Source organism: Carassius carassius, chromosome 41, assembly GCF_963082965.1.
Source record: "Carassius carassius chromosome 41, fCarCar2.1, whole genome shotgun sequence".
NCBI lineage: Eukaryota > Metazoa > Chordata > Actinopteri > Cypriniformes > Cyprinidae > Carassius > Carassius carassius.
In genome coordinates, this window is record NC_081795.1 from 24,648,656 (window position 1) to 24,666,483 (window position 17,828).

Here is a 17,828-nt window from a genome sequence, read left to right on the forward strand (position 1 = left end):
ATCTGATGTCTGCTGGAGAAGCCTGTCTGGTAATGCGGTGAGTTTCCAAAATCGAATTCTGATACAAGTCACTGTGCGTCTGTTTCTTCCTGGGATTTTAGACATCTGATAATTACTCTAAAATGTTAATTTGAGGACAAATTTTTGATATCCTTATGTGTAATCAGAATAATGATTGATGTACCTGATAGTACATAGAGAGACAGGTATTGGAAATTACAAATAATATGCATTACATTAAAGGGTTAGTTCACCCAATAATCAAAATTATGTCATTAATGACTCACCCTCATGTCGTTCCAAACCCGTGAAACCTACTTTTATCTTCGGAACACAGTTTAAGATATTTTAGATTTAGTCCGAGAGCTCTCAGTCCCTCCATTGAAACTGTGTGAACGGTCTACTGTCCATGTTCAGAAAGGTAAGAAAAACATCATCAAAGTAGTCCATGTGACATCAGAGGGTCAGTTAAAATAATTTTTTGTCCAAAAATAGCAAAAACTACGACTTTATTCAGCATTGTCTTCTCTTCCGTGTCTGTTGTGAAAGAGTTCAAAACAAAGCAGTTTGTGATATCCGGTTCGCGAACGAATCATTCGATGTAACCAGATCTTTTTGAACCAGTTCACCAAATCGAACTGAATCGTTTTAAACGGTTTGCGTCTCCAATACGCATTAATCCACAAATGACTTAAGCTGTTAACTTTTTTAATGTGGCTGACACTCCCTCTGAGTTCAAACAAACCAATATCCCGGAGTAATTTACTAGTAATTCCCGGAGGAATTTAGTTCATTAACTCAAACAGTACACTGACGGAACTGCTGTGAAAAGAGAACTGAAGATGAACACCGAGCCGAGCCAGATAACGAACAAAAGACTGACTCGTTCTTGAGTCAAGAACCGTTTCTGTCGGACGTGTCCGATTCGAGAACCAAAGAGCTGATGATACTGCGCATGTGTGATTCAGCGTGAAGCAGAATGACACACAGAGCGTCTGAACCGAACTGATTCTTTTGGTGATTGATTCTGAACTGATTCTATGCTAATGTTATGAGCGCGGGTAAACCGAAGGCTTGAATCAAGGGCAATCATCGCCAATGGCGCCATAACGTCGAGCGCAAAAGAACTGGTGAACCGTTTTCTTCAACCGGTTTATTGAATCGAACTGTCCGAAAGAACTACTGGTGATCCAAAAACCGATGCAACCGGTTCTTGACTCATGAACGAGTCAATGTTTCATTCATTATCTGGCTCGGCTCGGTGTTCATCTTCAGTTCTCTCTTCACAGCAGTTCAGTCAGTGTACTGTTTGAGTAAATGAATTACTCCGGGATATTGGTTTGTTTGGACTCAGAGGGAGTGTCAGCCACATTAAAAAAGTTAATGGAGATGTGAACTGTTTAAAACGATTCAGTTCGATTTGGTGAACTGGTTCAAGAAGATCCGGTTACATCGAGTGAGTCATTCGGAACAGACCGTAAGAGAAGACAATGCTGAATAAAGTCGTAGTTTTTGTTATTTTTGGACCAAAATGTATTTTCGATGCTTCAAAATATTCTATCTGACCCTCTGATGTCACATGGACTACTTTGATGATGTTTTTTTACCTTTCTGAACATGGACAGTATACCGTACACACAGCTTCAATGGAGGGACTGAGAGCTCTCGGACTAAATCTAAAATATCTTAAACTGTGTTCTGAAGATGAACGGAGGTCTCACGGGTTTGGAACAACATGAGGGTGAGTTATTAATGACATAATTTAGATTATTGGGTGAACTAACCCTTTAATAAGCAATGAAGGATAACTGAATTTATTATTATAATTATTATTTCTTTAAGTAAAATAGAACAGTTTCAAGTAAAATAAATAAAATTAAAAAGACAGAATTCCAAGTTCCACCTTGTAAAAATTCCAAGTTTACTGTCCAAGAATTTCGACGAGTTTCCTTTTTTCAGTTTATCAGATGACCACAATCTGACTCACTTCCCTAAAGAGCATATTCAAGGTTTTTCTCATCACCATTTATAGAATATGCTAACAAAGACCTGTATTTTTGTCAAAACAATATATAATAGTTGTAAATTTGAATTTAACTGATGAGTTCTGAGGAAAAGACATGTTTTGGACCTCACAAAAATCCAAACAGATTGTATTGCAGCTGTGGGTTACATTGAGAAAAATACAATTATGTTTTTCATTTTCGGTTTTGTCCTGAAATGATAATGTTGCGGTCAGTGACTTGAGTGAGAAGACAAACTAAGTTTTGGTATTCAAGGGATAAATTGTAAGCTCTTGAGGAGTCTCTTTATTGGTGAACCAGGTGTTGTAAAATGCACAAAAATGTCAATTAAATGATACAGAGGTTGTCATATTTTTTTATCAAAAGAAAAGCATAAAATTAATGTTTTGTTATCACACAATACTATATATATATATATATATATATATATATATATATATATATATATATATATATATATATATATAAATACACTTCAGAACTCTAACTGACTGTCTGTATTATTAGCATGGAATGTGAAGGGAGCATGATTTCATTTTCAAACTTTTTATTTGACAATGATGAACATTTCCTGCAGCAGCTTCACTTGAAAAAAAAAGTTACCATATTTTAACATGTCTGTTTGCAAAGTTGAATATCTGTAAGCTTTTGTATGTGAAGTTGGTATACATTTATTGGAAACACTTTACAATAAGATCCCATCAGTTAATGCATTAACTAACATTAGTTATCAATTAGGAGTACATTAATAAAGTGACATACAGCCAAGTTCAGTGATCCATACTCAGAATTTGTGCTCTGCGTTTAACCCATCCAAAGTGTGCAACCACACACCCAGAGCAATGGGCAGCCATTTATGTTCTGGCACCTGGGTAGCAGTTGGGGGTTTGGTGCCTTGCTCAAGGACACCTCAGTCATGATATTGCTTGCCCGAGACTCGAACCCCAAGGGTTAGGAATCAAACTCTCTAACCTTTAAGCGATGACTTCCCCCAGTTAGTAAGGCCTACTGTATTTATTCATTAAACATTAGTTATTAATTAAACTTTATTTAATGAAAATACAAATATTCATTGTCAGTTCATGTTAGCTCAAGTCAATTAAATAATATGAACAGATATATTTATGTAACTTCTAATTAAATAATGTATTTAAAAATTAACATAGTTATAACTGCAACAACATAGAAATAATAAAAGCACTACAGTTTGAAATAAAACTGCAACCAGAGATTAAGACACATAACTTTATTGCAAGTTCCTTGCAATCGCATATGTGTTTAATACACACAGTTGAGCCAGCCAAAGAAACATTTACATTTAAAAAGTCAAAGGGTCAAGGGGCAACTAAAACAACCACTATTAAAAAAAATATTGTAAGTTGAAAAAACAAGCAAAAAAACATCTAAATATTAATTCTCAAAAATAACTTCTGTTTCAGATAGTCTAACTGGTTAGTAATGCATGAAGTGATGCTGTTTGTGGAGATGATTAATTATCCTCTCCTGAGATCTTGAAAGATTTAATGTCTTCTTTTAATCCAGTTGATTTCATTTAAGTTAACAACAGCAGTTCATCACTAATGCTCAATCATCAGTTAATTTATCACTTAATTAACTCATTAACTTCAGTGTTACCTTAAGACTCTTTTAGATTTGGACCATATATGCTCTGAGCAGTGTTAATTAAACACTCTGGATTTTACTGTGTAGTATTATATGTAACTTTGTATATACTAGTGTAATTAATTAATGTTAATAAATAGAACCTTACTATAAAGTGTTACCAACTAACCTATTATGGAATATATTAAAGGGCTAAACTAAACATGCTGTGATCGTGCTGTGAAAATATCAAGAAATAAGTATGCTTATTTTGAATTAATAAAATTGAATCTTTTTCTTTCTGTCTCCTTCCAGGATTGCCACATAACATTTTCTGATTGATGCTGATAGTACGTTTGCGTGCTTGAACAGGGGATTTACCACTTCCTCTGAAACCTTCTACTTTCCGGTGAAGTGAAAGGCAGAACTGCATTCAGATCAGCTTCGATTATTCTCAGTGGTCTGACAAGACCTAAAAGGAAATCACGTGACGAAAAGGAGAACTTAAACGTACTTATCTGATAATCTTGATTTGACTTATTTAGGCCTAGTTTAAAGTTCACACAGTCCAGATCCAAAGGATGGAGAGTGCAAATGCCAGTGTCTGTGTTGTCAATGACAACATGGTGCCCTTCGCCACAGTCTACATCCTCATCTTCCTGATTGGAATGGCTGCCAGCCTGGTGGCGCTGTGGGCCTTCATAACCAGCCGAAGTGCTAAAAAGTGCATTAATGTTTACCTCATCAATCTTCTAACGTCTGACTTCCTCCTCATGTTGGCATTACCTGTCAAGATTGCCAAAGATCTGGGCAACGATTCCAAGAGCTTGACCATCTTTCACTGCCAAGTGAGTGCGCCGCTCATCTACATCAACATGTACGCGTCTATCATCTTTCTAGCTTTTGTCAGCGTGCAGCGCTATCTCCAGATCACCCGCAGCTCCAAACTACTACGATTGCAGGAGGTCGGCTTTGCAGTGCTGATGTCTTCGGTGGTCTGGTTCCTGGTGCTCTTCATCAACGTGCCCAACATGGCCATCCCTATTAAAGAAAACATTAAAGAAGACAAAGTTAGGCTAACATGTTCAGACCTAAAAGATAATTTGGGCAAGCACTGGCATGCTTTGTCTGTGTTTCTGGGCATGGCCATCTTCTTCAACTCCTCTGTAGCGGTGCTGTTGTCCAATGGATTGGTCTTGAAGCAACTCTGGGGTCGGCGTAAATCTGACCCTGAGGAACAGGATAATGCCCAACATGCCTTCATAAACATTGCATTGGTGACCTTGGCATATGTGGTGTGCTTCGTGCCTTACCACATTGTGCGTATGCCGTACACTTTTACTCAGATAAAGGTCATCACAGAATGTGCATTAAAGAAGAGTCTCTTCCTGGCTAAAGAGTCGACTCTTCTCCTCGCCATCCTGCACCTGTGCTTCGACCCAGTGCTGTACTTTGTCACCTGCCGTGCATTCAGGCATCAGATCACAAAGGCCTTTTCAAAGAAAGGCAGTGTTCCGACCACAGACACAGAGTGATAATTCAACCGGAGGAGAGTTATGGACCGAGTACCAGTGCTGAATGTCAATGTAGGGTCAAGAAAGAGTTTCTTGAGAAAAACTGGGTAAAGGTAATGTAGGAAAATCAATAAATTCGACAAAGCAGAAGACTGAAATCTGTGGAGAAGGACCTTTTGCCAAAAACGGCCCAAAAAAATTTCAGCTGAAATTCTATTTCATAAACATTTTGGAGCAGAATATGTATATATGTATACATAATCCTTCTAATATGACTAAATCTACAAAAGGTGGACTTTACAGAGATGCTCAGAGTGTTAGTTATAACCAAGTTAGTTATCACCTCAAGGACAACCGCACCTCAAGCATGAATTGAATGTTTTTTGTGTTTTTTATTGATAATTCAGTGGGATATTATTTGTATAATTTGTATTCCATATCCCAAATTCCTAATCAAAAAATCTATAAATTAATTGTGTTTCTGACATTGTGAGGGTTGATTATAAAGATCATTATTTATAATAACATTTTAATACATTAAATGTTTAATAAATGTAACACATTATTTATCTCTCTTGAGTCTTCCTTATCTCTTTTCGGTTAATGGCCTTTTAGGTAATTTTCCCTAGAAATGACTGAAAGAAATGTGTGAGTCATGTTTCTGATGAGATGACTTTGTGTCAGAAAAGCCTTGTGTGGGCTGAGTCAGTCAAAACGGGCATTCCTAAACGAGATCTGTGGTTTTTATTTACTTGTGATATTCATTCACATGAATATATTTAGCTTAATTCTCCATTACATCACACACAATAAACTCTGTATTTAAAGTTCACTTGTAGCTTTATTAAATTGAGCCAGACATGATGAGCTAATAGCCAATCCGATGTAAGGTCACATCTTGCCTGATCACTGGAGCGAGACACTCAACCCGGTTGCTTGGACACGGAGCACAGTGAACGCGCTTGGGGTAACCCTATCCAGAGAAGACACCGGGATCGAGCTTCACTCTTCCAGCATCTGCTATCTAGTACTTGAGATCGTTTTATAGCATTCGTGGTTTAGACATGAGGGGAAATCGACAAAAGCACAATGTCCTTTTCCATGCTGAATTACAGGAATAATCGTGTGGATATCCAGTGATTACTGTGGTTGTGCTCGTCGCGTAACACGATGCCTAGCCTTCAAAAGAAAATAATTTTCTCTGTTTCTGGCGTGCTTTGCTTTGGTTGTGTTCTGGTCGTGGCGGCCGCGATGGGGACGCAGTTTTGGGTTCAAGCGGCGGTTCTGTGCAGGACGGGTGCGCAGATCGTCAACGCGTCCGGGGCAGAGCTGGACAAGTTCATCGGGAGGACGAACTACGGGCTTTTCCAAGGCCAGGGGATGAAACAGTGTGGTCTGGGAGACAGACCCTTTTATTTCTCTTGTGAGTAACTTCATCTTCTAAATAGCCCCCCATCCTTCCCGCCCCCAAAGTTGTCATCATTTACTTGTTCCAAACCTGTATGAGTTTATTTCTTCTACTGACAAAAATTCCTGATTTGCCTATACAAGTTGAGAGTGAATAAAAAAATAAAATAAAAAAACTACACACGGATTTTTAATTTTTGGTTAAAATAGTCAAGTCACCTTTAGAAATATAAGAATATGACAGTACACTGTAAAACCCGACAAGTAAACTTAACTCAAACCGTTTGAGTAAACAGATTGCCCTGATTTAAACCATGTAAGTTTTAAAACTTTGCATTCAAGTAATTAAGTGATTAACTAAGTGCTGATTGAGAATTAGTGATGAACAGCTGCTGTTAACAAACAGAATCACTGAAGAAAAGAGAAACACAAGAACTACTACAACTGACTTCAGACACAGTCTTAGATGAAATCAACTGAAATAAAATACATGAAATCTCTCAAGATCTGATTAAACAACCCCACAAACAGCATCACCAACTCCACTTATTAATAACCAGACTGACTTTATTTCTGTCAGACGTCTACAGAAGATCTTATTGAGAATGAACTAAGGTTTAGATGTTGATTTATTGTTTCATTTGAAGTAACCATGTTAGAGATCACTGTTTGCTTTAGTTGTGCTCTTGACCCTTGATTTCTGTCTTAGTCTTTTCTCTGGCTGTTATAACCGTGTGTTTCTAAAACACATTCGTTGTAAACTAAAAGCCCAGAAGAAATGCCATCAGGTGTTAACCTGTACCTAGGTGTAGGTTCTTATACTTCACAATAATCATCAATTATTGAACTGTACGGAGTCTAATCTCTGATGAAATAGGTGTTGTGTAATTTGATTGATTATAGTAAAAGTGATGCTAAGAGCCAGTGGTTCTGTAATAATCAGTTAATATGAATGACTTTTCAAATAGTGTGGTCTTCTACGGTGTAGTTTTGTACTTCAATAGTACCCAGCATGCATTGCAGCATGTTTTTTTGTCACCATTGTAGAGGTTCATATTCTGATTATTAATGTCTGTGTTTGACCAACTACTGGCATAGAAGAAAAATTTATGTGTAGAAGATTTTTAAAAAGTCGTTTTTATATTAATTGATTATCACATAACCACTGGCTCTTTGTGTCATTTTTACTAGGTCCACTTCTACTAATTACACAACGCCTACTTCATCAAAGATTAGACTCCATACGGCTCAATAATTGTGAATAATAATGAATAATTATCATCACCAATATAAAGTATAACAACCTACACCTAGGTACAGGTTAACACCTGATGGCATTTCTTCTGGGCTTTTGAGTTACAACAAATGTGTTTTAGAAACACACGGTTATAACAGCCAGAGAAAACACAAAGACAGAAGTCAAGGGTCAAGAGCCCAACTAAAGCAAACACTGATCTCTAACATGGTTACTTCAAATGAAACAATAAATCAACATCTACACCTTAGTTCATTCTCAATAAGATCTTCTGTAGACGTCTGACAGAAATAAAGTCAGTCTGGTTATTAATAAGTGGAGCTTGTGATGCTGTTTGTGGGGTTGTTTAATCAGATCTTGAGAGATTTCATGTATTTTATTTCAGTTGATTTCATCTAAGACTGTGTCTGAAGTCAGTCGTAGTAGTTCTTGTGTTTCTCTTTTCTTCAGTGATTCTGTTTGTTAACAGCAGCTGTTCATCACTAATTCTCAATCAGCACTTAGTTAATCACTTAATTACTTAATTGCAATGTACATCTTCTTTAAGTGAACTCAACTGAATTAAGTTCAGAGTACTCATAACTGTTAGTTTTTTTTCAACTTAAACGGTTTAAGGCAATCGGTTTCCTCAAATGGTTTGAGTTAACATAACTTAAGGATATCTGTTTACTCAAACGGTTTGAGTTAAGTTAACTTGTCGGGTTTTACAGTGTACATGTAAAACACACCATGTAGAGATATGAATAGTACTTCTGGGTAAGCTTAACACAGTACACTTAACAAGGGCTTTTAAATAATATAATAAATAAAAAGAAAACAGATAGAATAGAAAAAGAATAGAGCAAGCTAGTGTTAGAGGTCTTTATACACTGAAAACCCTAATAAGTTGACTGAACTAAATTGATTGAGTAAACTCGTTGCCTCAATTTAATTGAGTAATGGAGTCTCCCAAAACGTACATATTTAAGTTTATTTAACTTGACGCTTTTGTAGACACTACCTAATTCACTCAGAGGTTTAAAATGTTGATACTTGATTCATTTGAAGTCACCATTGTGGTGGAAAGTGTTTGGTTTAGTTGGGATCTTGGTCCAGTTGCTGCTGGGTTGGTGTATTTAAAACGCTGTTTTTGTGGTGAAAAAAGACAAATTTAAATGAGCTCAGGTGTTATCAGATGTTTTTTGTTGATGAGAAAGTCATCACATAATATGTATTTGAGATCATAAAATAAGTTTTGTTTGATATTTTTAACAGGCACCAAGAGCAAAATACTTATTTTGAAGATGGACAAAATGAATGCATTTGAAATATTTTGAGTAAAAGAATCAAGTACTCACACACACAGACTTCTAGATTTAGCATATGCATCACAACAACGGTGACAAACAAAAGAGCTTCATAGCACAAACTCATCCTTATTTTACAGCCTTTTTTGTTCTGATTGTCACCATTGATGTGATGCATATCCAAAATCTTGATGTCTGTTTGTGACGATGTGATCTGTTTTCAAAAAGTAAGTACATTATTTTATCTACTAGGTTTCTATCCATAAAAGTGAATCCACAGTTGCAGCAATACATTTTATTTTAACTTGTCACCATTACATGCAAGATGTGCATGTCTGATCTCAACTCTCATTGCCACAATAACAGTGTTTTACAACACACAAGTTACAGCAGCAAGAGACAAACTAACACCAATAAAGAGCTAATAACACCTGAGCTCTTTTAAGTTTGTCTTTCTTCGCCACAAAAACAGTGTTTTAAAATACACTGTTACAGCAGCAAAAGACAAGCTTACACAAGAAGTAACTGGACCAAGATCCCAACTAAACCAAACACTTTCCACCACAATGGTCACTTCAAATGTATAAAGTATCAACATTTAAACCTCTGTTAATTCTCAATAAGAGCTTCTCTAGATGTCTGACAGAAATAAAGTCACAGAAAACCTTGTAAGGAGGATCTGTGAACGTCTATATCGGACGTACAGAAGACATAAAAAACATTTGAAAAAAGACATCATAAAACATTATGCCTCCTCAGTGGACATCTTTTCAACGTCTGCAAAGACATAAAAAGATGTCCACTGGACGTAACTTTGCCCAATGGATTAGGTTGATGTTAAAATACGCAAACATAGTAATTTTTTGTTAAGTTTACTCAAAAAAGCGCTTGCGATAAGTTGCCTTATTTTTTTAAGTTGACACAACTTTTTTTTTTACAGTGCAGTATAGGGTTTACTGTATTTTCATAAATATTGTGACATTTTGTCAAAAGGTCAAAGTTTAAATATGTTGTTATTTGTTTTACTTCAGTGTGCAAAAAGTGTGCGGTCAAAAATAAGAACATAATTTTCTGTTAAATTTACATGTTGAGTTAACTTAAATATATAAGTACACTTGAAATTAATACCAAGTTAAGTGAACATAATCGTTTAAGTACATTAAATAAGCACCAAGTTTGGTGAACTGAGTGATTTAAGTACAATCTACAAAACCGTCAAGTTAAATAAACTTAAATATGTAAGTTTTGGGAGACTCCATTACTCAATTAAATTGAGGCAACGAGTTTACTCAATCAATTTAGTTCAGTCAACTTATTAGGGTTTCCAGTGTATTGGTCTAACGAGTTAAGCAGTAACGTTAGCTGCCATGTTCTTTCTCTCAAAGGAAAACGATTGGGCCACTTCATCAAATACTATAAGTTGTCGTTTCAATAATCATACCATATCAAAATCACGTACCACAAGGATAACATATTTCACTAGTAGAAATCATGCAAAACAACTTTATATCTACATAACTTTACTCACCTAACACAATACACTAAAATAAAAAAAAACATCATCTTGAAATGTAGTTCAGCAAACTAAACAGACCAAAAGGACGAATTTTGTAATCCACCAATCAGTGCTTTTGTTCTCTTGTTGCTGGGCAGAATTCCTCCCATGGCCAATCACATTAAAGGAAGAACAGAGTGACGTTGAGTTTTTCCAAAGGATTACTCATGATTTTGAGCTCACAACACTTGAAATCTTAAGTTTATGCATTTTGAAGGTAAATTAGTTAAATTAACTCATATTTTTAAGTGGCAGGGCCAAAACGCAAAATTTTAAGTAATGTTTAGTCAACATTACTTGATTTTTTAAGTCAAGACAACATTAGGGTTTACAGTGTATATATGTATATATATATATATATGTATATGTGTGTGTGATATATATATATATATATATATATATATATATATATATATATATATATATATATAGTACAGACCAAAAGTTTGGTAACATTACTATTTTTAATGTTTTTGAAAGAAGTTTCTTCTGCTCATCAAGCCTGCATTTATTTGATCAAAAATACAGAAAAAAACTGTAATATTGTGAAATATTATTGCAACTTAAAATAATAGTTTTCTCTTTGAATATACTTTTAATAAATAATTTATTCCTGTGATGCAAAGCTGAATTTTCAGCATCATTCCTCCAGCCTTCAGTGTCACATGTAACATCAGTCGATCACATGATCATTTAGAAATCATTCTAATATTCTGATTTATTATGAGTGTTGGAAACAGTTCTGCTGTCTAATATATTTGATGAATAAAAGGTTAAAAAGAACTGCATTTATTCAAAAAAAAATTCTAATAATATATATTCTAATAATATATTTTCTTTACTATCACTTTTTATCAATTTAACACATCCTTGCTGAATAAAAGTATTGATTTTATTTAAAAAAAAAGAAAGAAAAAAAAATTACTGACCCCAAATTACTGACCAGTAGTGTACTATTGAACTATTAAAAACATAGCTTCTATTTTTTTTTTTTTTTTTTTACTTTTTATTCATCAAAGTATCCTAAAAAAGTATCACATGTTCTGAAAAAATATTAAGCAGCAGAACTGTTTCCAACTTTGATACTGAATCATCATATTAGAATGATTTCTAAAGGATCATGTGATAATGATCCTAAAAATTCAGATTTGCATCACAGAAATAAATGATAATTTAAAGTATAATAAATGTAAAAACACTTATTTTAAATTGTAATAATATATCACAATATTACATTTTTTTTCTGTATTTTTGATCAAATAAATGAAGGCTTGATGAACAAAAGAAACTTCTTTCAAAAACATTAAAAATAGTAATGTTTCCAAACTTTTGGTCTGTACTATATATATATATATATATATATATATATATATATATATATATGGCTTGGTGGTAGAGCATTGCATAAGGTTGTGGGATCGATTCTCAGGAAACACACATACTGGTAAAAAAAAAAAAATATATATATATATATATATATATATATAGCTTGAATGCAATGTAAGTTGCTTTTAAAGCGTCTGCTAAATGTGAAATTGAGAATCGAACCCACAACCTTATGCAATGCTCTACCACCAAGCCACAGGAACACTCTATCATTGAGCCACTGAAACTGTACTAGCGTTGTTGCAGTACATTAAACAATAAGCATAACAATTAACAAATGTATGTTAAACCATAAAACAATAGATATGCTGTACAAAATAATGAATGTATTTTGGACTTTTTACTTTATTTTATTTTTATTGATCCTTAATGTATTTATATGGTATCAGCAGGTTTGTTATATAGGCCTAGAGTCATATGGACTATTTTGATGATATTTTTATAATTGCATCCTTTATGAAGCCTTAAAGCTTTTGTAGATGATTGGAAAAAGATCACCCAATATGTTAGTCAAAGTGTCTTCTTTGTTTTCTTTTAAAAAAAAGAAAGGTATGCAGGTTTTTAATGACATGAGTAAATGATGACAGGATTTTCAATTCAGTTCTCTTTAAAGGTCCAAATACATTTTGAGGCCACTGATGTATAGAGCCTATTTCAAATTATTTTAATTATATATTATATATATGTATATATAAAAAACTAATTCACAAGCACGTCCCATTTTTAGTATTTTCTCATCAATCTAAAGCTTTTTCCTATAATCCCCTTCAAACTACTTCTATAGAATGAATAGATTTAAAAGAGTCTAAGGGGCTGTTTCATGAGGCATCTGATACATTGTTCAGTTTATCAGATTTGAGTTTTTCACTAAGGTCTCATTGATGTGGCTTTGAATGGGGCTCAGATGGATCTTCTGTAACAGCTTCAAGTACAATGGTTCATTCTTTCCTAATGAGATTTGGAAAAGCCCCAGATTCATGAGCCAGACTGATAGCTGAACAAAAGAATATTGTCATCATAAATGTTTTTTACTCCCCGGAAGAAGCAAGGTAATTGTGCCAGAAAATGATCAGAGATTACTTTTAATGAGTGAAATAATTTTTCTTACATACTGTACTCAGATCTTATCCTCAGAATTATTCAGAGATGATACTCAAAATGAAACAATAACTAATCACTCACAATAGCCTGAAGAATATCTGATTGAAAAACTAAAAACCGATTCTCAGTACATTTTCCTCATATATGTATGAGAATAATTAATATCCTCGCCCAATCTAAGTTTAAACTCAAATGATGGAGATCATGTTTGACATCTTTTTATTCTGTGTAGTTTTCCCTGACCTGATGGATGTGATCCCAGCCAGTCTTCATGTGAGCGTGATCTTCTTCTGCGCGGTGCTCATCGTCTTCTCCTCAGTGTCCTGTGCCTTCTTCTTTTACAATGCTTTCGGAAGCCCATATGAGACGCTGCATGGACCCCAGGGCCTTTACCTCTGGAACATGATAAGCTGTAAGACTTTGCTCAGATGCACACACACACACACACACACACACACACACACAAGCAGAGGCTTTTGGATAGTCGAATCTGCTGTACCTACAATGAACACTAATCACTAAACTTCTTTCACTCAGAAATGTGTAGTCAATTTTAAATATAATTACAGAAAAAAGTAACATTATATTGTCTTTGACCCATTTACTTTATTATATTAATTATACTTTATATTAATATTGATTGAAAATATTTTTACAGTGTATTCTTTATTGCTACTAATATTAAATTCATCAAATTATTATCAAACCAATCAAAACTCAAATGATTCTAACTTAGGACATTACCATCTTCATAAAGTCTATTTTGAGATACTTTGTAAACAGGAATAAAAATGACCATGTATATACTGTATGCCAAATTTCCATAACTACACTGTAAAAAAAAATTTTTTTTAAAGATGCAAATAAAACAAATCAAAGATATGAATAGAAAGTTCAAAAGAAAATAAAACAAAGATTTTTGAATTATGTTTTACAAGAAAATACTACTTCTATTCCCTCTAGTTCCACTTCAGAATGTAATGTTTAATTCAGTGTGATACTTGCTGTTTATCTGTAATTATTTGTGAAATGTACTGGCAATTTCTTAGCAAAAATTAATTAAAAGTAATTATTTTTAGTGTATCCAGTCCAAATCAATTATTAAAAAATGAAACTAAATAATAATAATAATAATAATTTGTAATTCAGTAAAAAAAAAAAAAACCTTGGTAAATATAAACATAAAAATTCAAAACTTCATAAAAATATATTACAAAACAACACAAAACTGATTTCACAAATAAAAATAGGCAATATTATGTTAATGTAAAGATTTTACCAGGTCAATAGCAGCTTGAATTCTTGAATCTTGAGAGAAAATCCAGACCTTGAAGGCAGAATGTGATCAATATTTCACACATACATCCATTCAGACCGGCTCTTTACTGAAGCACAGTAAAAACGAGCCTCTGCAATTGTTAATAACTCTCTGTAAGTAGTGAGAACGTGATCTCGCCTGTCCTGAGAACAGATAATTACATGATAAATAAGTAAAGTGATGGAAATGAATGCGGTAGGTGGAACTGGCCAGATTTCCACTCCATCTCTAGTGTCAGCTGCCTCTGTTGTGTGTGTAATGATGGCACTCTAATAGGCCATTGACCTGTCCACAACTGAACACCATTAAGTCAAAAAATAAAGCAGGATCGCTTGCAGATAATGGAAAGTTGTTGTTAGACTCAACACATGTCTGTTACTGTATCATGAATTTAAGCTTGGCTGAAACACTGTACTGACCAAACAGCAGCCAGTACTCAAACAGTGCCTATAAGTGGAAGTCTGTTTGATTTTCTGTCAAATCTTGTTAAAACAAACAAACAAATAGCTTTAAATATGTTTCTCGTTCAAACAAAAACCTATCTGGAGAACCCTAAATGCTTTTTTCAAGAGTCTTTTCATTTTTACAGTGATTAATCCAAGGCTGTAAAAAAAAAAAAAAATGAATATGGAATTGTACATTTTGAATATAGTTTATTTTACCTTTAAATGCATACATATTGGTTCAGAAGTTTGGGGTTGGTAGGATTTTTTTTTCATGTGAGCATTTATTTGATCAAAAATTCAGTCAAAACAGTTATAGTGAAAAATTATTACAATTTAAAATATCAGTCTTTTTATTTTAATATATTTTCAAATGTAATGTATTAATGCAATGCAAAGCTTTTAATAGAAATAGATTAATAGATTGTTCAAAAGAACAGCATTTATTCAAATATAAAACATTTTAACAATGTAAGCCTTTAATGTCACTTTTGAATGAATTCTTAATGAATAAAAGTATTGATTTTTGTCTTAAAAACTATATAAACTTTTGAACAGTGGTGTAAATATGTGACCCTGGAGCACAAACCCAGTTTGGAGCACAAACCCCAGATGCTGGGGTATATTTTTAGCAGTAGCCAAAAAAAAAAAAAAAAAACATTGTATGGGTCAAAATTATCTATTTTTCTTTTATGCCAAAAATCATTAGGATATTAAGTAAATATCATGTTCCATGAAGATATTTGGTAAATTTCCTACCATAAATATCTCAAAACTTAATTTTTGATTAGTAATATGCATTGCTAAGAATTAATTTGGACAACTTTAAAGATGATTTTCTCAGTATTTTGAGTTTTTTTTTTTTTTTGACATGTGATAGCAGTCCGTAAGTCTTATGAAGACCTACATTAGTTTTTGATAAGGACAAGTTTGTCATACGTAATTATATAATGAAAACCTCTCAGTCCATGGCAGCACTCACACTTGTGTTAGCATGTATTCAAGGCTTTGAAATGAATGAAAATTGACAGCTACATCAAAGGGGCAGACGTTCAGTGAGTAATGACTGTTGTATTCATGCTCACTGCACTTTTTATGGTATTTTTTTTTGCCCTTTTTGGAGAGTGACAGGGTAAATAACAATCCACAAGCATTGCATAAAAAAGGCAGAGAGGTTTTTATTTAGGGGAGTATTTGAAGGCCCTAAAAAGCTAAAAGGATTGAATGTGTTGCTTATACTTGCCAAGCAAAAATGCACTTATAGATAGCAAGATAAACTAAGTTCCTTTATAGTGAAGGGATGTGGTAAAAACCTTAGTGTCAAGAATACAGCTCAAACAAACAATGGTTGCTCTGAGGCTTTTCTTTTTTAAAGGGACAGTTCAACCAAAAATTTGATCTGCCTGCATCATTACAAACCTGTATGAACTTCTTTCTTCTGTGAGGAAGTCAATAATGACAGATGGTTTTGGGTGAACTATCCCCTGAAGAACTGTCATGTGTTCCTATTATTTATTATGCTTGTATCTATTACTCTTTCCCATCAGGTTTCTGTGCCTGCATGATCCTCATCCTGTTCTCCTCAGAGGTCAAACTGCACCACCTGACCGAGACCATTTTCAACTTCAACGAGGCCAGTTTTGTCTACAAGAAGCAGAACGAGAGGTACGACAGATCCTTCTGGCTCATCTTCCTCACCTTCCTCATGCATGGTCTCAACATCTTGCTCATCCGCCTGGCCGGGATCCAGTTCCCTTTTCAGGAGGCCAAAGAGCCTGATGCGAGCACAGGAGCGGCGGATCTCATGTACTGACCAGCTCTTTTGTTCTTCTGCTCCCCCCGCAGCGACTAGCACTTCTCAACAGGAGTCTTCTGATGAGCTGCATCCGTTTTGTTTACAGCTGAACACATCTGAGCCTCTTAAGCTATTGAGACCACGTGTGGTGATGAACTTGGAGATGCCCGTGTGTTTGGAGAGAAGGGTTCTTATCTCACAGCGGGGAGGCGGGAGGGAGGCTGATGGAGCATTCATTCTGTCAATCGCTCAAACAATTAACGTTCACCATTTCAAACGGCTGATGAAAACACCCTCTAGTTTCCAGTCTGGCTGGGGACATGACAGTTTCCTTTGGTTGTGGATCTTTTGTAATCCAGTTGTGGCACAAAGGGATGTGACAGTTGGCAATTCTACAGTGACCCTAGAAAGTTTTGACACTTAAGCCACACTTAAATATGTATGAATGTCTTTGCATTAGATAACAAAATGACAAACCAAGCTTTCAAACAGAATATTGCACAAAAATAAGTTTGTTTGACTTCATACATCCAATTAAAAAAATTCGAAAAATTTAAACGATAAAAAAAAAGTTTTCATTAATTAAAAGGAAATAAATATTAACTTAAATAAAATAAAATAATAATAATGATAGTAAATAATTATAAAAGTCATACCCATAAATATTATTATACAAATATAATAATAATAATAAATAATAATTATAAAAGTCATACCCATAAATAGTATTATATAAATAATATAATAATAATAATAAAAATAATAATAATAATAATGACAAAAATACAACACAGTAACAAAACTTTCAGAATTTATATGAAAAAGTAAAACTAAATAAAATACAAAAATAAGATTGATTCACAATATTAACAAAAACTATAATAGTATATTATATATAATAGCATATCACTGATACATTGGTTCATTGTTTTGTTTTCTAATGCAATTGCATTAATCCATTTTATGTTTTCTTGACTTTTTAGGGCCATTGTGTAGTAATATTCAAATTTCTGGTTTTATATAAGCCACCATATCATTTAAATAAAAAAATAAAAGATGTTGGATCTCATTTCATGCGTATACATCCAACTATAGCCATGGCTTTAGAATATCAGAGAGATGTAACAACTGATACTGATTCA

At 33.9% G+C, this 17,828-nt stretch overlaps 2 protein-coding genes across 2 annotated transcripts; both read left to right on the plus strand.

The window, feature by feature from the left end:
• The first annotated feature begins 3,978 nt into the window (after positions 1-3,978).
• LOC132122979 (G-protein coupled receptor 171-like) lies at positions 3,979-5,275 on the plus strand. The gene has a single exon (XM_059533517.1). It carries the CDS (start codon positions 4,208-4,210, stop codon positions 5,159-5,161), a length of 954 nt encoding a protein of 317 aa, XP_059389500.1. The 5' UTR covers positions 3,979-4,207; the 3' UTR covers positions 5,162-5,275.
• Positions 5,276-5,987: 712 nt separating this feature from the next.
• clrn1 (clarin 1) lies at positions 5,988-17,223 on the plus strand. The gene is made up of 3 exons (XM_059533518.1): positions 5,988-6,563; positions 13,363-13,542; positions 16,439-17,223. Exons 1-3 carry the CDS (start codon positions 6,311-6,313, stop codon positions 16,702-16,704), a joined length of 699 nt encoding a protein of 232 aa, XP_059389501.1. The 5' UTR covers positions 5,988-6,310; the 3' UTR covers positions 16,705-17,223.
• The last annotated feature ends 605 nt before the right edge of the window (positions 17,224-17,828 follow it).

Bases quoted from the DNA above. Each gene is read 5' to 3' on its own strand.
- LOC132122979 (XM_059533517.1), top strand. From the start codon at position 4,208: ATGGAGAGTGCAAATGCCAGTGTCTGTGTTGTCAATGACAACATGGTG.
- clrn1 (XM_059533518.1), top strand. From the start codon at position 6,311: ATGCCTAGCCTTCAAAAGAAAATAATTTTCTCTGTTTCTGGCGTGCTT. The intron at 6,564-13,362 runs GTGAGTAACTTC...TATTCTGTGTAG, and splicing joins CAGACCCTTTTATTTCTCTT to TTTTCCCTGACCTGATGGAT. The intron at 13,543-16,438 runs GTAAGACTTTGC...CTTTCCCATCAG, and splicing joins CCTCTGGAACATGATAAGCT to GTTTCTGTGCCTGCATGATC.